The sequence below is a fragment of the Harpia harpyja genome, chromosome W, assembly GCF_026419915.1.
Source record: "Harpia harpyja isolate bHarHar1 chromosome W, bHarHar1 primary haplotype, whole genome shotgun sequence".
Lineage (NCBI taxonomy): Eukaryota > Metazoa > Chordata > Aves > Accipitriformes > Accipitridae > Harpia > Harpia harpyja.
Genome location: NC_068968.1, coordinates 651,294 through 673,518, shown reverse-complemented (window position 1 = coordinate 673,518; position 22,225 = coordinate 651,294). Strand labels below are relative to the sequence as shown.

The 22,225-nt window shown below is 45.1% G+C and overlaps 1 protein-coding gene across 2 annotated transcripts in view; it reads right to left on the bottom strand.

Moving 5' to 3' along the window:
- Positions 1–21,044, bottom strand: part of DCAF12 (DDB1 and CUL4 associated factor 12) — a 32,636-nt gene extending 11,592 nt beyond the window's left edge. Inside the window, exons 1-3 of one of the 2 annotated variants that reach the window (XM_052775215.1) lie at positions 20,802–21,044; positions 19,832–20,086; positions 367–573 (exon numbers count right to left, since the gene is read on the bottom strand). In XM_052775215.1, the coding sequence (XP_052631175.1) occupies positions 367–573; positions 19,832–20,086; positions 20,802–20,876 (537 nt within the window). In that variant the 5' untranslated portion in view covers positions 20,877–21,044. Of the gene's footprint in view, positions 1–366; positions 574–19,831; positions 20,087–20,465; positions 20,583–20,801 lie in introns of those variants that run through there. The other variant, XM_052775216.1, reaches the window with a different exon arrangement.
- Positions 21,045–22,225: the final 1,181 nt, after the last annotated feature.

The window sequence follows — 22,225 nt, the reverse complement described above, 5'->3', positions numbered from 1 at the left end:
TCAATTTCTCAAAAGAGCCTTTTCACTAAAACTAGTTTCAGAGGTCATCACCACAATTAGACTTTAACAGTTAAGATTTTGTTATATTTTCAATGCTTAAAAGTAATCTGAAGTAGACCTGAATGAGGGTGAGGAAGAAGAAATCTGACTCAGAACCCTGAGAATCATCTCACCTGTTTATGTACTCACTCATATTTAAGATATCTTGTCAAAAAAGACAACTTAATCTGGAATGTATTCAAGCTTTCAGAAATTCACTCTCTACTACAAGACTCCCAAGTCTCAACCTTGCTCTGACCTTATGCATTTCAAAGTAGTAATTCTTGTAAGTGACAGAATAAACTTTCCCCAAATACTCCCACTTACATCTCCCACACAGACAGGATCAAGTGTAGGCAGACGATAAATTGCAAGACTGTTGGGGTTGTCTCCACCTGTGGCCAGAAGGGTCCTCGAGGGGTTGAGCTCAATGGCATGAATACCACAACCCTGCTGGTTCACCATGCTGGGTTCACGATCTTTCAGAATAGGAATCTTGGTAATTTGACCAGTCTGGACATCTACTACAAATAACTGGTGGAAAAAAAGCAGATGTAAGTCATTATCGAACAGATAAGAAAAACAAGATGGTCAAATATCCTCCCTATTTTGAACTGACATTCTTTTAAAGTTGGAATTCGCAAATGCTGCAAGTATGGCTGAAAAATGCATAAATTCTTTCTTAAAACTAAACTAGCTTAATTACAGTTGGTTTTATTTTAATCATCCCATTTGGTTTTCACAGCAATGGAAAAAAGAAGAGAAATTTGTCATGGGAGGTTTTTCCCATATAACAAAACCCTCAAATCTAAAACTTTTCCCTGTTCAATACCATGACAAAAAAAACCCCAAAAACCCCACCTGTTTTCCAGTTCCCCTGAACAACAGTGAGAAAGAGACACACCTCAAAACAACCAGTAAGCCCCAGGGGACTTCGCACAAGCTTCCTGCCTCCCAGATAAGATACTTACCATGAAGTTTTGGCTTTGACAAACTGACACTTTATAAATTTATATAATTGGAGTTTATTTTCTGGTGATACACAAAGAACAGTAACTAAATATAGTACTGCCAGTGCAAACATCTAAAAAAAGATATCTAGCTACATATCTCATCCTGCAAAAAGACTATAAGTTGGAGCTCTATGTCACTGTCCCCTTGGCAGAAAACTCAGTTATAAAGCCTTACAACTCTTCAGATATCATTGTACCCAGAGTTATGTCAGTTCAAACATATATGACCATTACAAGCGAAATCAGAACAAAGGTTTACATCGCCTGCCAAAGTGCACTTTCTTTTGTAAGGCTCTTGTGCTGGATCATTTCACAGATGTTGTTCAGAGCTGTGGTAGGTTGACCCTGGCTGGGTGCCAGGTGCCCACCAAAGCTGCTCTATCACTCCCCCTCCTCAGCTGGACAGGGGGGAGAAAATATAACAAAAGGCTCGTGGGTCAAGATAAGGACAGTTTAATAAAGTGAAAGCAAAGGTCGTGCGCAAAGAAAAACAAATTATATATTTCTTTACTTCCCATCAGCAGGCGATGTCTAGCCACTTGCTGGGAAGCAGGGCTTCAGTACGCGCAGTGGTTGCTCCGGAAGACAAAAATGCCCCCCTTCCATCTCCCTTTACTTAGCTTTTATATCTGAGCTGACGTCACATGGTATGGAATATCTGTTTGGGTAGTTTAGGTCAGCTGTCCTGGTTATGTCCCCTCCCAAGATCTTCCCCTGCCCCAGCCTGCTGTTGAGGGGGGCAAAAATGTTGGAGAGACAGCCTTGATGCTGTGCCAGCACTGCTCAGCAGTAGCCAAAACACTGGTGTGTTATCAACACCTTTCTAGCTACCAATACAGAGCACAGCACTATGAGGGCTGCTATGGGGAGAATTAACTCCATCTCAGCCAGACCCAATACAATCTCCACCCCTTATTCCATACCATTTACGTCATGCTCAGGTCCCACATAATTTAATACGCATATATCTTCTAACCACGCCATTGTATTTAATTCTCATTACTGAAATCCCTTCTTACCAACACTTACAACTGAAACTACATACTTAAACCACCTTTATACCCAACATACAGATTTATACATTCTTATTAACTACTGTCCCCTATCTGTAGGAACATATTTAGCTAACAGTCACAAGAGCATTCCAGACACCTTTAGAAGACCTTGAACAGAACAAAGACGACGACAGAAAAGAACAAAGATGATAATAAAGCCAATTAGAAGAACACAAGTGCGCAATCCACGATAAAGGGAACTTGGCACAAAGAACCTCAATTCGGCAGTTTATCTTGACCAATTAGACTGAGACAAGTTTGGCATGTTTTAGTTGGTATAACCAATTATGCCTTATGTTTATGCGCATGTACAGAGATAGTATAACCAATCATATTCTATGCTTGTGCACGTGTACAATGACTTTGCAGAATATGTGATTATAAATATGTGTGTGTTTTAGCAATAAAGGGTCGTCTGTCGTTTGCTTTCAACTTTACAGGCGTCCGTGTATTTCTACCTCCTGCACCCTGTCCTTTAACAGATAGATATTCTATGGGCTTCTTCCACTCCTCAAGATGTTCACACACAGGTTATGACTTGGGCCCCATCCGTCAAGATGAGTGGTCAGGACAGGAGAAGCAGTATGTTCGATTGTTGGGCACCAACACCGGCTTGGTTTGGGTCACCGATGCACTTTTCTTGTTCCTTGCGAAGTTCACTCCTCTGCAGTTCAGGTCATTCCTGCTACATGACTTCCTACAACATACAACTCACATCACAGATTATTTTTCCCCCAAGGTTAAACGTCCTTGAGGCACACACTGGGTCTCCCCATCCTTCCGCATTACCCACCAAGTACACCCAGGTCCTTGAGCAAAGACAATCCCACGAATGGGTTTGCCTTTTCCCACGGGAGGAGAAATCCACACCGCCTTCCCCAGCCACTTCTCCATGTGCACTACGGGGACCTTATCTCCTCCCACAGTATGTAGGGGTTTTGTTTGGGCAGGACCAGGACGGTTAGCAGACCCTCTGGTGTTAACTAGCCAAGTGGCTTCTGCTAAATTTGTATCCCAATGCTTCCGTGCCCCATTGCCCAGCACTCTCACCATAGTCTTTAACAGTCCATTATATCTCTCAATTTTTCCAGATGCTTGCGGGTGATAGGGGATGTGGTACACCCACTCAATGCCGTGTTTCTTTGCCCAGGAGCTTATGAGGTTATTTTGGAAATGAGTCCCATTGTCTGATTCAATTCTTTCCGGGGTACCATGTCGCCATAAAATTTGCCTTTCGAGGCCTAAGATGGTGTTTCAGGCAGTGGCATGGTTTACAGGATATGTTTCTAGCAAACCAATAGTTGCTTCCACCATCGTGAGTATGTAGCGCTTGCCTTGGCGTGTTCCTGGCAGTGGTCCAATGTAGTCAATTTGCCAGGCCTCACCATATCGAAAACCCAGCCGCTGCCCTCTGTTCCAGGGAGACTTTACTCTGGTGGCTCGCTTGATTGCAGCACGTGTTTCACATTCATGAGTGACCTGTGTGATGGCCTCCATGGTCAGGTCCACTCCTCGATCATGAGCCCACCTATATGTTGCATCTCTCCCTAGATGTCCCGATCTCTCATGGGCCCATCGAGCTACAAATAGCTCACCCTTACGCTCCCAGTCCAGGTCCACCTGAGCTACTTCTATTTTGGCAGCCTTGTCTACCTGTTCATTATTTCGATGTTCTCCAGTGGCACGGCTTTTGGGCATGTGAGCATCTACATGACGTACCTTGAGAGCCATGTGTTCTACACGGGCAGCAATGTCCTGCCACAATGCAGCTGCCCAGATGGGTTTACCCCTGCGCTGCCAATTGGTCTTCTTCCACTGCTGTAGCCACCCCCATAGGGCATTAGCCACCATCCAGGAGTCGGTATAGAGGTAGAGTACCGGCCACTTTTCTCGTTCAGCAATATCTAGGGCTAGCTGGATGGCTTTCACTTCTGCAAACTGACTTGACTCACCTTCTCCTTCAGTGGCCTCAACGACTTGTCGTGTGGGACTCCACACAGCAGCTTTCCACTTCCGATGGTTCCCTACCACACGACAGGATCCATCAGTAAACAAAGCATAACACCTTTCATCTTCTGATAACTCATTATATGGTGGTGCCTCTTGGGCACGAGCCACCTCCTCAGGCGATGCTCCAAAATCTCTGCCTTCTGGCCAGTCCATGATCTCTTCCAGAATTCCTGGGCGGTTGGATTTCCCCAGTCGAGCTCATTGCATGATCAACGCTATCCACTTACTCCATGTAGTGCCGGTTGCATGATGTGTAGAGGGGATGTTTCCTTTGAACATCCAGTGTAGCACGGGCAATCGTGGTGCCAAGAGGAGATATGCTTCTGTACCAACAACTTCTGAGGCAGCTCGAACCCCCTCATATGCTGCTAGTATCTCTTTTTCAGTCGGGGTGTAGTGGGCTTCCGATCCTCGGTACCCCTGGCTCCAAAACCCTAATGGTCGACCTCGGGTTTCTCCTGGTGTTTTCTGCCAGAGGCTCCAGTTGAGACCATGCTCCCCAGCTGCAGTGTAGAGTACATTTTGTACATCTGGTCCTGTCCGGACAGGCCCAAGAGCTACTGCATGAGCTATTTCCTGATATGCTCAAAGGCTTGTTGTTGCTCAGGGCCCCATTCAAAATAGTTCTTTTTTCAGGTTACTCGATAGAGAGGGCTCACAAGCTGACTATAACCTGGAATATGCATTCTCCAGAACCCCACAAGACCTAGGAAAGCTTGTGTTTCTTTCTTGTTAGCTGGTGGAGACATAGCTGCTATCATCTTGTTAACCGCATCCATAGGCACATGACAGCGTCCATCCTGCCATTTTATTCCCAAGAACTGAATCTCCTGTGCAGGTCCCTTGACCTTGCTTTTCTTTATGGCGAAACCAGCTTTCAGAAGAATCTGAATTACTCTTTTTCCCTTCTCAAACACTTCTTCTGCCTCATTGCCCCACATGATGATGTCATCTATGTATTGTAAATGTTCAGGGGCATCACCTTGTTCCAATGCAGTTTGGATTAGTCCGTGACAAATGGTAGGGCTGTGCTTCCACCCCTGGGGCAGTCGATTCCAGGTGTATTGGACACCTCTCCACATGAAAGCAAACTGTGGCCTGCACTCTGCTGCCAAAGGAATGGAGAAAAATGCATTGGCAATATCAACTGTAGCATACCACGTGGCTGCCTTTGATGCCAGTTCATATTGGAGCTCTAACATGTCTGGTACAGCAGCACTCAGTGGCGGTGTCACTTCATTCAGGCCGCGATAATCTACTGTTAACCTCCACCCTCCATCAGACTTTCGCACTGGCCATATAGGACTATTAAAAGGCGAATGAGTCTTGCTGATGACTCCTTGGCTCTCTAGTTGATGAATCAGCCCAAGGATGGGAGCCAGGGAGTCTTGGTTTGTCCGATATTGCCGCCGGTGCACCGTCCTGGTAGCGATTGGCACCTGCTGTTCTTCAACTTGCAGCAATCCCACAATGAAGGGATCTTCTGAGAGGCCAGGCAGGGTAGATAGCTGTTTGATCTTCTCTGTGTTTACAGTGGCTACACCAAAAGCCCATCGGTACCCCTTTGGGTCCTTGAAGTACCCTCTCTTGAGGTAGTCTATGCCAAGGATACAAGGGGCCTCTGGGCCAGTCACAATGGGGTGCTTTTCCCACTTGTCCCCTGTTAAGCTCACCTCAGCCTCCAATACAGACAATTCTTGGCATCCCCCTGTCACTCCAGAGATCCAGATGGGTTCTGTGCCCCTGTACACTGATGGCACCAGCGTACACTGTGCACCAGTGTCTACCAAAGCCTCATACTTCTGTGGGTCTGATGTGCCAGGCCATCGAATCCACACAGTCCAGTATATCCGGTCATCCCTTTCCTCCTCCTGGCCGAAGGCAGGGACCCTCTGTTGCTGTTCCTCATCAGAATATTCACTGTCTGACCCTTGCGGTGCCAGACCAGAAGTCCCCTCACCAGAATCAAGGGAGGTGGTTTCAGTTCTTCTATGCCTGGAGGATTGCTGATTGCTTTCTGGGGCCTCTACAGCACTGACAGCCTTCTTGGGTGACCCCTTCTTAACAGCTGTCTTCCCTCTCAGTTCACGTACGCGGGCTTCCAGCTTAAAGGTGGGTTCACCATCCCACTTCCTCGTGTCCTCCCCTTGGTCATGCAGGAAGAACCAGACTGCACCACGCGGCATGCGCCTTGGGCTCCCTTTCCCTCTAACAGGGGCAGGAGAGGACTGATTTCTTGGAGCATCCCTAACAGCCAAGATGACACTTTCTCCACAGTTGGTGTTTCCATATCTGGGCAATACATTGCTGCCACGCTGTTAGAATACGACACTGGGGCACCTTGAATCACCTTTCTCCACATGGCCTGTGTGCACAGGACATCCTCTGGATCTTTGGAGACCTCCTCATCATCTAGATCGCTGTAGATGACTTCCAGCACTGCTAACTCTCTCAGGTACTGGATGCCTTCATCTGCGGTAGTCCACTTTTCTGAGGAATTCACAAGATCTTCCTTGAATGGATACCTTGCCCTCACACTTGAGAGGAGCCATCTCCAGAGACTGCAAATTGCTGCCTCTTTTCCAATTCCTTTCTCAATTCCCCGGTTTCTAGCGAGGGATCCCAGCTGTTGGGCTTTCCTATCTTCCAATTGCTGACTGTTGGCCCCACTATCCCAGCATCGGAGCAGCCAGGCAGCAATCTGCTCACCTGGCTGGCGGCTGTAGTCTTTCCACATGTCCCGAAGTTCTGAGGAGGTCAGGGACCGGGTAGTTTCCGCTTCCTGTCTAAGTTCCCTCACTCCTTCCTCCAATTTCTTTGTTGAAGGACTGGCTTCTAGATCAAACCTTTCCTCTTCTTCTTCTTCCCTCACTAATCGATGATATGGACCCGTTGATCTCCTTGTCCACTGTTTCTTTTTCACTACTGGGGCAATTACTGTAGTTGTTGTTGTTTGGGTCCCTATCTTGAGCACGGTGTCCTCAGATGCAGTCTGGGTCCCTGCCTCAACCGTAGTCCTCAGAGTGCTGAACTATGGCTCGGTAGGCCCCAATACAAGAGCACAGCTGCACTAATAGTCAAATAGGTAAAACAGAGGGGACAAAGCCTCGTGAGGGAACACGAGTGAAGCGAGGAAATGGAGGATCTGAAGCTGACTTGGCGCTAAGGAAAGTGTGGAATGATTGCTGGAGGTGACTTACTGATATGTGTCATTCCCCCCCCCCCAAGGGAAGGTGAACCTCCAGGGTGGAATGCAGTGGATATGCAAGAAATCTGTTCCATAATAATTCCCTAAGCAACATAACCTGCAACCTTAGATGTTAGCAACACCAGGAGAGCTTGGTATGCTGACTCTAAGAGAAACAACACAGAGGGTGGAGCGGAATGGAGACACTGCGGCCAGGCTCTGTGATATCACCGCAGGGATAGGGAACTGGAACTACTGGAACAAGAATGGAAGGTCCCTGCACTGAATCCACTGAAGCAAGGAGGTGAAACAATGGGGGTTCTGTCAATGCTATTGTCTTACTTCTGATTTATATCATAAGTGCCCAGTTCTGGAGTAGTGACACACTAAATCATGTTCTCTGGGTGAACTCTACTCATTATAATACCAAAACACACCTCCATCCCAAAAGCTACCCGCCTCCAAGATGCGACCACCCTTCACCGAGCATGCGCTCTGAATTTTCTCCAGCATATACCTTTAAAAGTAAAGCGAGAGAACTTTATACCAATCAAAGTAAAGGTATGTATGACTAGAGTCACTCAAGCTCCACCTAAAATTAATATAAAAGGGCTTAAGAGAGGAGGAATGTTAGGGAAGACACCATCATAGACAAGTCGGGAGGACATCGCTGACTTCTGGGATCAGTCGACAGGCTGAACCTCTCTTCCCCCCCATAGGGATGCCTATTGGGTAAGATTTGAACCCTCGGTTATACTGAGTGCTTCCCCGGGAAACTTAGAAATCTCTACAGAGTTTTTCCATAATTTAGTGTGCTTATAGTCGACTATATTATTATTTGCACGTGCTTTGCAGACACTGTATTTATCACCGGCAATCCAAAAGAACCTGTACTGTTGCTTTAATAAACTGCGCTGTTCATTAATCTAGCCATGATAGTTCGTTAATGCAACCAAACTCCCTAAGTCTGGAAATTCTTGTGTGTTAAACGTGGCTAAGCCAAGAGTGCAGTAAGCTATTGAGTGCATCTGTCATCGTGATAGTTCAACATATTGAACGTGACCGGACTTATAGTGTTGAATTGGACATCACTCAGAAATTAAACTTAGCCGCCCCCAGCCCCTCTGACATCTGAGGATAAGCTGGAACACAAGGGGGTTTATTTTCTGCCAAACTTCTTTACCCTTTAACACAACAGAAAGTGATGTAGAATCACAGCCCAGGATTATAATTAAATTCCATGCTTCCCCCCACCCCCCGTTAATTTTGTTCCTCCTATAACCAAATAACATTGTCTCAAAGCCTCTGGAAGTGAACTGAAGATGGAGAAGACAACAACAACAAAACCCAAGAAAACTCAATGCAATTTAAAAAATACACACCTCAAGGAAATTGTTCTGAAATCCTTTGCCAGACATTTCTAGAAGGACAGAACAGTGTCCTGGTTTCAGCTGGGATAGAGTTAATTTTCTTTCTAGTAGCTAGTATAGTGTTATGTCTTGGATTTAGTTTGAGAAGAATGTTGATAACACACAGATGTTTTCACTTGTTGCTAAGTAGTGTTTAGACCAAGTCAAGGATTTTTCAGCTTCTCAAACCCAGCCAGCAAGAAGGCTGGAGGGGCACAAGAAGTTGGGAGGGGACACAGCCAGGGCAGCTGACCCAAACTGGCCAAAGGGGTATTCCATACCATGTGACATCATGTCCAGTATATAAACTGGGGGGAGTTGTCCTGGGGGCAGGGGGGGGAAATCGCTGCTCGGGAACTAACTGGGCATCGGTCGGGGATTGGCGAGCAATTGCATTGTGCATCACTTGTTTTGTACATTCCAATTCTTTTATTATTAGTATTGTCATTTTATTATTGTTATCATCATCATTATTTTTTTCCTTTCTGTTCTATTAAACTGTTCTTAACTCAGGATTTTTACTTCCCCCCCCCTCCCCCCCCGATTCTCTCTCCCATCCCAATGTGTGTGGGGGGAGTGAGTGAGCAGCTGCGTGGTGCTTAGTTGCTGGCTGGGGTTAAACCATAACAAAGAGAAATCTAGAGGTTCTCAGAGAAGAGTTATACATATGAGTTGTTTTTGGTGAACTCTCACAGACTGCAGATCTGTTCTTTAATAAATGTCAAAAACCCAAGAAAATTTAGCAGCGTATCTATTATTCTTGATGTACTGAACTAGCAGAATATTAATGTCAAATCAAAACCTGATACAGTATGGTATGTTAAACTCATTCTGCAGAGAAAGCTGAAATACATTCATCACTAATTGTGTGTTGCATCTAGAATTATGCGCCATCTTCAACCCACAACTGATCTTCATCTGTAGGCAGCAGTCTTGTACAAACAGATGACTCTTCCTACAGGGACTGAGTTCTCATGTTTAGTTCTTTATTTTGCATGCAGGTGTGTGGTAAGGCAACAGCTGAAGTGCAGCTGAGTAGGAGGGAGGTACTCCTCACTTCTCCCAAGCCTTACAATGCAGTTCACTGCCTGAGTGTCATGGTTTAACCCCAGCCAGCAACTAAGCACCACACAGCTGCTCACTCACTTCCCCCCCACCCAGTGGGATGGGGGAGAGAATCAGGAAAAGAAGTAAAACTTGTGGGTTGAGATAAGAATGGTTTAATAGAACAGAAAAGAAGAAACTAATAATGATAATGATAACACTAATAAAATGACAACAGTAATGATAAAAGGATTGGAATATACAAGTGATGCACAGTGCAATTGCTCACCACCCGCCAGTTGACGCCCAGTTAGTCCCCAAGCGGCAATTCCCCCACTCCCCCCAGTTTATATACTAGATGGGATGTCACATGGTATGGAATACCCTGTTGGCCACTTTGGGTCAGCTGCCCTGGCTGTGTCCTGTGCCAACTTCTTGTGTCCCTCCAGCCTTCTTGTTGGCCGGGCATGATAATCTGAAAAATCCTTGACTTTAGACCAAACATTACTTAGCAACAACTGAAAACATCAGTTATCAACATTCTTCTCATACCTAACTCAAAAACATAGCACTATACCAGCTACTAGGAAGACAATTAACTCTATCCCAGCTGAAACCAGGACACTGAGACAGCTGGTAAAAGCATGATGCACACAGCAGCCCCTCTGCCCTAACCACATCCCTGAAAATTAACACCTGCACTGTAGGATCAGAACCAGTAATTCTCTCTCCTCTCATTCTCCCTTGTCCTTCCCCTATGAGTGCATATCCTCTTTTCCTCCTCAGTATTTCCTTGCAGCATAAATGCCCAATTCCCTCCCCTATCCTCCTTCAACTACTGAAAAAAACCCAAATCAACAGTTAAGTACTTAAGATTAAGGCTTGCAAGTGTCATCTGCAGGTCCTAAGGCTGGCACCAGAAGTGCTAATTAGGAAAACACATCCACAGCTCAGGATAATTGTGCTTCAGCTGTAAGAGATTCACACTTTGAAGAGCATCTCAACAGGTATGAGTACTGAAATTAAAAACCCTTCACATTCTCCAGTCTGACACCACTGTCATACATCCGTGTTTGATACTAGGTTAATAAAGACTTACTCTAATGCAAAATTCTTTTAGCTAAACTCTAAACTAATTGGGCTGAAAAGGTAAAGAACTTGGAAACACACATTGCTGAAGCATCAGACCCTTACACTTCTGCCCTGGATCTTCAACCTCAACATCATTTTCCTATAAAAAGTTTCCAAATTAAGATATTCTCAGAAGCAGCCACAGGACATATTTCTTGCAGTGCTTTCACCTGCTCATACCCCACTCTAATCCATTGTCAGCCCTTGAATTGCTTTGTCATTTCCTCACTTTTCTCCTCCAGTTGCACAGTATTACTGTAACCAGAACAGCAACTGCTCTTAGGGCAAGAAATTTCATACAGTTAAGGGACTGGCTTTGTAGCTTCAGCTGTAAAGTTTTAAGAAGTAACTTCTCCCCTTGCTTGGTAAGGAACTTGGCATGCTGTGGGTAGTTTAAAAACAACCACCACCTCCCTAGAATAAAATAAGCAAGCACTTCTGCATATGCTAGGACTCTTGCATCACCTGGGGCAGGACAGGAAGCCAGAAGCTCACACTTGCAAGCTGCACCACTGATTGCCAAGAAATCTCCCCTGTAAATCCAGCAAACAGAAGCCAAGAGAAGCCAAACAGTTGTTAGACACTTCTAAAGCCAAAAAGGGAAAAATGTTAAGAAACAAGATAGACACCCAGCTAAGAATGCAGAAAATTTGAATACCGTTTTAAGAGTTTTAAAGACACTACAGTAAAAGTACAAAATATCTGACTGCTTTTAAACAAGTGCAGCCAAAACCGCAGCATACAATGACATAAATCTGAAGAAAAAACAGAAATTGGCCTACTTCCAAGCAAACTGGTACCTTCGCTACTCTTGAAATAAGTACATTTGCAAATAACTCCAAAGCAGCCTGGCCTCTAAGAGTCTTGACAAAGTCCTGATAGCTGAACTATACATTTATTTTTCTTTATCTCAAGCAGGAATAAGAACTTCTTTTCCAGCTACTCATTCTACAGAAACTAAAAACCAGCAACAAAATCTTTTCCTGGATGCAGTAAACCCCCACCAACCTCCAAACAGTGAACTGTGCATATTTGTCCCTTGATTTTAAGCTTTGCACATAATTCTGTTCTTCCTGCTAGTAAAACATATGCATGTCAGCCATTAGCAAGCCAAATAACTTGACATCCAGGATTTACAAAGCCAGGACTGCTTTTGGCCATCTGCCAGAAGTCCAAGGACCACACTTCATCTGTGAGATACAGAGCAGACTCAGCTATCACATTCTCTGCAGGACAACCTTGTTCTAACAAGGAAACAGGCTGGATGACGTGACAGAGAAATCCATCTCCCCCCCCCCCCTTTTTTTTTAAAGCAATTCAGATGTACAGCTTGCAACAGTGCTATCACCCAAGGATCAAGGCAGACAGGCATGGCTAAGTATTACAGTTGTCATAGCCATGAATCTATGATCTGGCCCTACTTTTCACACCCCATGAGATTACTAGCTGTATGCTTATTTTTCTTTTGATTTGCAGAAGTGGTGAGAAGTCATTTTGGCAAATGGCTCCCATACAATTACTATGTGGCTGTCCCCCTTTTCAGACTGCTTACGATCAAGTTAAGAAACTGCCCCACTTCATTAACTAAGGAATGTCATTAATCAATTTGCCAAAAGTAAAGATTGTGACAGGGAATCGAGTATCTGAGGACTAGAGTCTGAACTGCAAAATCCATCCTTCTCTTGTATACAATACTGATAGCAGAATGGTTTGCCAGGCTCTTCCATCAAGTCTACTTCCATTTTTTGACCTGCCTTTCAGAGACAACAGTTTGGGGGGAGAACACCAACAAAGTTACCAATTCATTAAACATAAGTGCCCTTTCTATGCATCTTTAACTGAAAGCACTGACTTTATACAGCAAGATTAAAAAACAGGCCTATGAAATGCCATTTCAAGGCAGCATATAGACTCTCTCGTCCTCCACTGCTGCCCCTACACACAGAACAGCAGATGAACAGGCAGCCCTATCTTTTAGTTGATCGTACAAATCCATCGGAACAAAGGGTGTCACCCTGAGCTACAGCATGTTTTTATTACACAAACAGGACAGATGTAGATTTACAAGGCACAAAGAACATGCATGAGACTGCTTATTTTTCACGCAAGAAGTGCTCACAATACACTCTGCACCCCAGCTCTTCACATACTGCTCTCAGAAATCACAGGCACAACTTGTCGTTCATACTAACATTTGAAAGAAACCCAAGATAAACACATTGTCTTGCTAAAAATAGTCACTAAGAAAGAATCAATTGCAATGAAGTTTCACAACTGGCTTAAGCCAATCTTTGAGAATCCATGTGCTTCTTCCTCACCCACCACCCTTGTGACAGCAACCAGTGCTCAGGTAGGCTGTGAGGTCAGCTTGATCATATCTCTGCCTTTGGTGAAAACTAACCCTACAAGAAAACTTGTCTGAACACAAAGCAGCAAGCTGATCCAGCTGACTCCCCAGCCACGCACACATTAGTGCCAGCAAGAATGAGCAGGTGGGAGCATCCCATTCTGCAACAGCACAACTCCAGACCAGCTGAAGCTGGTCACAAAAATTTCACCCTCAGCCAAGCTGGAAAATGACATCATTGTTCTCCTTCAAATTTATTTTTTGCTAACAACAAAAGCAAGACAATGCTTACAGTGTCATTACACCAATACCATTGCTGGTCACACTGAGTAGCACTGTTTGATTTTTCCCAGTTCTCAGTCTTGCCTTTTATTCAGATTGTAAACATCTCTCTTCCATGTTCATAGAACGCTTGGCATAAGGTTCTTCCATTCTACAGCAATACAGATTTACTAATATATGCCAAGCCCCAAAGAAACATGGGCTCTTTAAAGACTAAGCTATCAAACTGGTATGTCTCCTTTCCAGTGGAGATCAGAACATGCACTAATCTTAGCACAAAACCTACTCACAGGTTGTGCAGTACAGGTGATGCAAGTGGGTAATGGCCTCACACATCCTCCTTGAAAGGGTCCAAAGAAAAACAATCCAGGATATAAAGAAACATCTGAGAAGTGAGCAGTGGTAAAAGCCAGTGAGTTAACTGACTCTGAACTCACATTTCCAGAGACAAGACCACACAATCAGGCACTCCGCCTTGCTGTGAAACTCTGAAGCACTACTAGCTAATGGGCACACACTTTTGATATCACTGAATTTGTTCGCTGCCAAAATCACATTTGTCAGTTTTTATTTGTGTCTTGCCCTCTGTGTTTAATTTCAGGAGGCTGGCAGACAGTTAACACACGTTGACAGATGGCAAAGGATGGAGAAGCGAGAGACTTCGCCTGCTAAAGGGCATCTCTACCACCCACACCATACCTGGCACAGAAACTACCAGACTCTGAAGACAGACATGGGTATCACATGCAGTTGACAGAAAACCAAATACTCTTGAGACAAGAAACAACACCTGGCTATTTACTCACAAGCCACTGAAAGAAAGGTGAATGGAGGTGTCATCAGAGGTTTATTTACACTGAGTTTCAGTCACTGTTTAGTGGACATTGAGTTACAAACTGCAGGAGCATGACTTCTCATTCCCTCCCTGGGATCAGAAACGAGCAGTCTTCTTGATTCTTCATTACATGTGCAAAGCCAGAAGATACATTAACTTGCAAAGCAAGTGGAAATAATTTCCCCCATATTCCATAATCACAGATGGAAGAGTAACTGTGCATTGTATTCTCACCACTACAACCCCAGGACTACAAGACTAGGTTATAATTGTATGAGATGCACAGAACAGACATGGAATCGCTTGAACAAATTAAAAGTCTCTAAGAAGAAACAAGAGCTGGTGATTTACAGCAGAGCATCAAAAGCAACATATGAATCTATATAAAGAGAGAAAAGTTATCAGCTAGCATTCAGAAAGCAACCCATTCATGCCTTGGAAAAGCCACCTGAGAAACCAGAAGAGAGCATTCGGTGAGGAAGTTTTTAAACACAAATATACCTATCAGGCCTACCTGGAAAAAAAAAAGCAAACAAAAATATTAGATTCCAGGCAATTATATTCTCAAGCAACTAGAAACTAACAAGCTTCATGTATTTAGGGAATGATTTACAGCTCTTGTATTTTTTCATCCTTAACTTCACAATTAGCAAAAGAATTATGTCCTGAACACATATACAGAACTAAGGGAACAAAAGAAGCTGCAAAATGATTATCAGAACTTTTTAGAAGCTGCTTTATTCTTCATCATTTCCTGAAATAGTAAAAAAAAAAAAAAAACCAAAACACCAAAACAAACAAAACACTTCAGCAATCTCATGTTCAGTGTTTTCATTTGCCATAAGCTTGTCTCCTATGTAAGTCTCAAAGTTACTCTAGGAAGCTTGAACAGAAGACACTGATTACAGACAGTATCTTCTTCTGAGACTTCATGGCATCAGCCTTTGGTAATGTAGATGCTGTGGTGACACACCCTAAATTTCTGCACCTCTCAGAGGTTTGCCTGCTCATTCATTTGAATTTGAAAAACATTAAGAAGCCCATTGCATACAAGATCAAGGAGATTCTTGCAAACATAAATCCTGCCTCAGAAAAGCTCAGGTGATTGTGTTTGAATTTTTAGACACTTGAATGCTTGTATAGGTTCCATAATTCTAAATCTATTAGAAAAAGCATACACCTTTAAGAAACCCAAACATTTTATTTATAGCTGGCCAACTGTGAGCACCAGGATCCACTGGAGAACAATAAAGTTATTTCATATACACAATTGTGGTGGGTTGACCCTGGCTGGATGCCAGGTGTCACGACCCAGACTGGACAGACCAGGGAGTCGTGTTTAATTTGAAATTCCCTTGGGCTAAATTAAGGTGAAACAACACCAAACGATCAGTTAAAGATTTTATTTATGACAGAAGCAAACTGAACTGGGGAGGCATGGTAGTAGGTGGCAGGGTTTTCTCACAACAGGAATTGGCATAAGACTACTTCTGTAAACCATGTAACCCAGGGTAACCATATACATCAATTCAGGGAATAAGAAGATCCCTCCCGTTGAGTCACGAGGTTCAGAGCAGACCCCCTTGCTTTCCAGACTCCTCCTCAGAAAAGGGCCCAGGGGCAGCTGGATCTACTCTTAGTCTCAGACTTGGTCAACGGTTTATATCTTGAAACGGATGAGGTGTAGGGATCGTGGAAAAGGAGAGAGAGAAGATGACAGAGAGAGAAAAAGGAAGAGAGAAAGATTTCACCGGTCCTGGGTCCAGCGTTGGTTCAGTCAGCCGAGGGGTCCAGTTCCGGTGGGCTTGTGCGCCCGGGGGCTTCAGTTTTGTGTCCTTTTATCATCCTTGCCCCTCCTTCGGGCAGGCACCCAAACTCATCAGGTTAATGAGCAGTTTGTGAGCCTTTGAGCTTGGGGGTCCTTTGTGGAGTAACTTCTCCTTCCCTGCAGACATGGTCATTGTTTGATCTTTGTATCAGAACAGCTTATCAGAAGAGGGAGCTGCACACCCTCCAGCATGCCCTCCCCCTCCTGTTGCTGATGTCTGAGCTGATGGGCTTTTCACCTTGGTTCCTTGCTGTGCAGGGTTTGTCTTTAAGCAGAACTTGCCCCACCACAATGTTTGAGACATTAACTCTTTCAGTCTCTCACACCAGGTGCCCACCAAAGCCACTCTATCACTCCCCCTCCTCAGCTGGACAGGGGAGAGAAAAATATAACAAAAGGCTTGTGGGTCAAGATAAGGACAGGGAGAGATCACTCAACCAATTACTGTCACAGGCAAAACAGACTCTACTTGGGGAAAATTAACTCAATTTATTGCCAATCAAATCAGAGTAGGGTAATGAGAAATAAAACCAAATCTCAAAACACCTTCCCCCCACCCCTCCCTCCTTCCTGGGCACAGCTTCACTCCTAGATTTTCTACCTACACCCCCCAGCAGCACAGGGGGATGGGGAAAAGGGGTTACAGTCAGCTCATCACATGTTGTCTCTGCCGCTCCTTCCTCCTCAGGGGCAGGACTTCTCACACTCATCCCCTGCTCCAGCGTGGGGTCCCTCCCATGGGAGACAGTCCTCCACAAACTTCTCCAACATGGGTCCCTTCCCACGGGAGACAGTCCTCCACAAACTTCTCCAACATGGGTCCCTTCCCACAGCATGCAGTCCTTCAGAAACAGACTCCTCCAGCGTGGGTCCCCCATGGGGTCAACAAGTCCTGCCAGAAAACCTGCTCCAACATGGGCTCCTCTCTCCACGGGGCCGCAGGTCCTTCCAGGAGCCTGCTCCAGTGTGGGCTTCCCATGAGGTCACAGCCTCCTTTGGGCATCCACCTGCTCTAGCACGTGGTGCTCCACGGGCTGCAGGTGGATATCTGCTCCATCGTTAACTTCCATGGACTGCAGGGGGACAGCCTGCCTCACCATGGTCTTCACCACAGGCTGCAGGGGAATCTCTGCTCCAGCGCCTGGAGCACCTTCTCCCCCTCCTTCTTCACTGACCTTGGTGTCTGCAGGGTTGTTTCTCTCACATGTTCTCACTCCTCTACAGCTGCAGTTTCTGTGCCCCAGCAACTTCCCCCCCCCCCTTCTTAAATATGTTATCACAGATGCACTACCACTGTCACTGATTGGCTCAGCCTTGGCCAGCAGCGGGTCTGTCTTGGAGCCAGCTGGCATTGGCTCTGTCAGACATAGGGGAAGCTTCTAGCAGCTTCTCACAGAAGCCACCCCTGTAGCGCGCCCCCCCCGCCCCATTACCAAAACCTTGCCATGCAGACCCAATACAACAATCATACCCAGGGATATTTTTAAGGATAAAAAAAAAAGTTACCCCAAATAATTAAACAAGTTATAATCCTCATTAAAAATGAGGAATTGACAGAGCACTCCATATTCTCTTCAGTGTTTATAGTGACTAGCAATGTCAAGTGACTAAAAGCAAACCTACTCCTCTATGACAAGAGTGTATTTTTGTTTTGTTATTAAAAATAGTGAATCCTTCTGGCACAGGATAGCCAAGGGCAATTTATAAATTAAGTGCTAAAAGCTCTCAGTACCATATTCAAGCTTTGATTAAAATAACTGCTATGGTTTATATTTTTCTGTTGCATTAACTTTAATTACATGCAATTCCAATGCAGCAAACCCCATTAAAGTCAACCAAGTTGTTTTAGATTTACTCCCAACTTAAATGCCACAACTTCAGCATATGAGAATCGGCAAAGAAATTTTTTTTTATTAGGTCGCTTACTCAGGAGATAAGAGAGAAAAATCTTATAATTAGAGTGTAGAGTTTAATGCTCTACTTGTGTTCACATTTGAACACAAAGCAATCAAGCTAAAGCTATTACAGTACTCAATTCATATACAATCTTTCACAATGAAGTGACTTCTTTTATAATCATTGTATTTTGCTTAATAAAAGACGAGGTCCATCTGTAACGTTAAGTCTAGCTGTGGAAGCATACACTTCGTTGCAGCGTATGCAGTGGGAACAACAATATGGTCGAATCCCTCTTCAGTTCTGCAATTGTTTGGTCCCAAACAATTTTCTGCTAGGTTGCATTAACAATGCACTTGCCCATTTATCTTCACTGTAGCAGCGCTGGAACTACAGAAGTTACAGAAGACAGCAAAATCATTGCAACTCTATAAAACACACAGTCATCTTGCTAGAGTAAGCAAGATTTTGGAGAGCTTGTGTTTCAGCAGGAGTTTGTCTCCTGTAAGCTGTTCCACAAACAGTGCTGGCTGCTGACCGGCCAAGACGATGAACGCACGTGGAGAAAGAAGGCAGAGAGATTTTATTTCAGGCTTATTCCTGTTAAAAGACTGTTTTGTTTATACAGCTAGGCCTTGCTTCTTAACAGCTACTGCATGAAAACCTCCCGCTGTGTAACTATGAATAACAGAACATCTGAAATGAAAATAAAATACTACTGTCCCTTGCAAGTCAGATCACCGAGTGCAGCTTCTGCACAAAAAATCTTAAGGCAAAGAATCACACCAACTGATATACTTTGAGGTTTAAGAGCTGCTTGATCTATACATTCCTTACAATGCTTGATTCATTTCTGTGGCACTAACCAACTTGCAAAGAACAAATTTAGGATTTTGCACTAATTCAATCAGAACTTCATACATGAAATTGCAACCTCAGCCAATGAAGTTGGGCTATTAACTCCGGCAGAGAGAACATTACCCAAGAAATATGATCTCTTCCATTTATTAAATCGCATAGGACATTATTTTAATATTCCCCTATAAAGTGATGCTTTGGATCTGAAACGTTAAGAGTCTGAAGAGGTTTCAATTTTTGCTAAAGCATATAAAGGTACATAAGCAAGAAAAGTTATTTGAACACTGAAAACAGATTTAGAGTGAAAAAAAATCACAAAGTGAAAAAGCAAAGGATAGAAAAAGCAAAGGATAATCCTGAAGATCTGAAATTTAAGCTTGGAACATTTCTAGCTACTCTGAAGAATATCTGGAGTTTAACCATAGTTTTTAGTTTTGTAGCAACTTTTCAAAGTCAGCAGCACAGAACCATACATAAAAACCAAACCTTATAAGACTAAGTATAACTTCTGCCAGGCATGTTAGCTACCATTTACCAAAGCTAGCACTGTTCATTAACTTTGCATTTGCAGGACAAGAAGAAAGATCCAACCCCACTGTTACTTTCCATCCTGCACAGATGTAAATTGCTCTGTGCAGATTAGACAGATGCTGCATCAAGGTACAGGCCTTATGTTCAGGTTTCCAACCATCTGCACAGTGACATATTATCAGATGAGAATGGGTGATCGTTAAGCATTACCTTCATTCAAAATTAATTGTGCACGATTTGGACTCTGCTCCTAATTACTTCCTAATATTTTCCTTGGCAGTCTACATACTTCAATTATGGTAAGCATCATTCAGGGGTGGGGGGGGAATAATTAACAAAAGGAAGAGAAAGAGAGGTGGCACTTACTGTATTGCATTTTGTCCCACACACCACTTGTCGGTGGTTCAGCCACTGGGAGGCAAACACTTTATTAAGGGTTCCGAGGTGAAATTCTCTCTCCTTCAGGAGGCTGGGAAGTTGCTGGGCTGCATATCCGTGCAACAAGTGGTGATAGCTGGACTCATTCTGCATCCTGACCTCTCTACCTTTCAGGTAGTACACCAGAGACCTTTTCACCAGGGGGAGTCTTTTCCTTTTGTGAACTGAGTGATCCCACCCATACTGTGGAAAATAAAAATGGAAATTAGATAAAGCAACTAGAACAAACTTAAGACACAAGCCTTCTAAATTCAAAGACATTCTTAGCAAAATACTGAAGTCTTCCAAACTACCCATGGAATACCATACACAAAGATTAAATCGAAAATACTGACACAGCCTTCAGCAACACAAAATTAAACATAAATATTTGCTAAAGAAGTAACACTGCAATGATATTGAAAACAGTCCACACCGGTTCGGAGCCGTTGAGACACCAGATACTTATAGAAACAAGAGGAAACCGAGAAATACTTTAAATAGAAGAGAGCAGCCCCGACAGCCCCCCGCCGTGAGCTCGGCAGGTTTGGGGGAGACACCGCAGGGGCCGCCCGATACCGACCGCGCCATTCATCGGCCTCCTCCGGCTCGGCAGCATCGCTCAGCCCGGGGGCGGTGGGGACCCGGCGGTTACAGGCCGAACGTCTGAACCCAACGGGGACAGCGCCGGGCGGGGCGGGGGGAGCGGCAGGGACCCGGGAGAGCCCCCGACGCCAGCGGGGCAGGGAGCGGAGGCTGCCTGCTGTATCGCACCGAGACACCCCCCGCCACTGGGGCCGAGACTACTCCTCCCCCCCCGGACACCTTCCCCACCCCAACCGGGTACTGGGACACGGCAACCCCCAGTCAGGGTGACCCCTCCCCCCTGGGCACCGACACGTACACCCCCCCCACCTACCTGCTCCCCCTGGAGCCCCCCGGCGGCAGCAGCCACTGCCGCTTTCCGCTTCCTGCTAACTGTTTTCCGGGCCATAATAGGAGAAGGAAGAGAAAGAGGAAGAAAAGAAGCCGAGAGCCCGGCCCAGGCCCCACATGGAGCAGGAGGGGGAGGCGGCTATTAGGGAACGGAGCATATAAGTGCAAGGAGCCAGACCCGGTTACTGTCTCCACCACAGTCCCCACTAACTGCACTTCACGACATTTTCCCCGGGATTTTTTTACGACAGTCGTGTCGCGCCTTTGCGGCGGCTTCCCCGCCCTGCCCGAGAGCCTCGTTTCCTAGCAACCGGAGGAGGCAGGGCGGTGAGCTGGCCCGCCCCATTTGCGCTTGCTAGGCAGCATGGCCCCGTCGGGGGTGGGGTGGTGGGGCTCGGGGTGAAGCTTTTCAGCCTCGCCCCGTGTTCGTTCCCCGCTGCCCTGCTCGGATCGGTGGGACTGGCTGGCGGCCTCCCCGGGCCCCGTCAGTTTAAATATAGGAGAGGCGCAGGCTAGCTGTTTTCTTTCTTCATTTATTTTTGAGCAACCGAAGCTTGCTGGGCAATGCCTGGAGGCAGGGACCGGCGTTATTTTGATAGCCTGTGCTGCTCATGTGAGACAAAAAGCAGCTATATCACTAGTCCCGAGAGTGAGGAAGAGTGGGCTGATGCCATAGCACTGGGGAGACATGGGAAGGGTACTCTGGCAGCTTGAAGCAGCAGAATACACAGGTTTGGTATCATCCACTGAGCGCTAGCCTGTGAGAGTATTCCTGTTGATTGTAACATGCACAATTTATACTGAAGTTCTCTATCTCTCCTGTGGGAAAATCTGACTGCAAGCATAAAACATCTCCTCCTCCCCTTCCACTGCCAGCCCAGAGGGGCTAATGCCTGGCACCAGCTTCACTTTGCAAAACTTCATCCCAGGTTTCCCTTAGAGAGACCCTTTTAACTAGCAGACAGCTTGGCTTTATCACCTGGCTTCTCTGAGTGAATACAAGGGTCTGGTGCACATTGCTTGGTGTATGATGAGGTGCTTAGTCAAAATTTGAGGTGCTTTATTCCACCAGGAAACTCCCTTATTGCAGAGGAATTAGACATATGGAACATTTGTATTTAATTATGCCGCTTTAAAACTGATGTGGATAGATGTGTGCTTTTCCTTATGTCCACATGGCTCATATGCACTTTTCCCTATGCTTATAGAGGCAAAAATTAGAGTAACCCAAACCCAATGATTGCCGTTTTGCAAGTGACATTGCAGAGAAAAGAAAAAGGAATAGAGAGAAATGTGTGACATGCAGGCAGATGGCAAAAAAAGCCAACTCCTGACCACTTGAAACTCTCTGATGCCTCAAGTCACATGAAATCAGTAAACATACTATTTTCCTGATAAAGGCGGCAT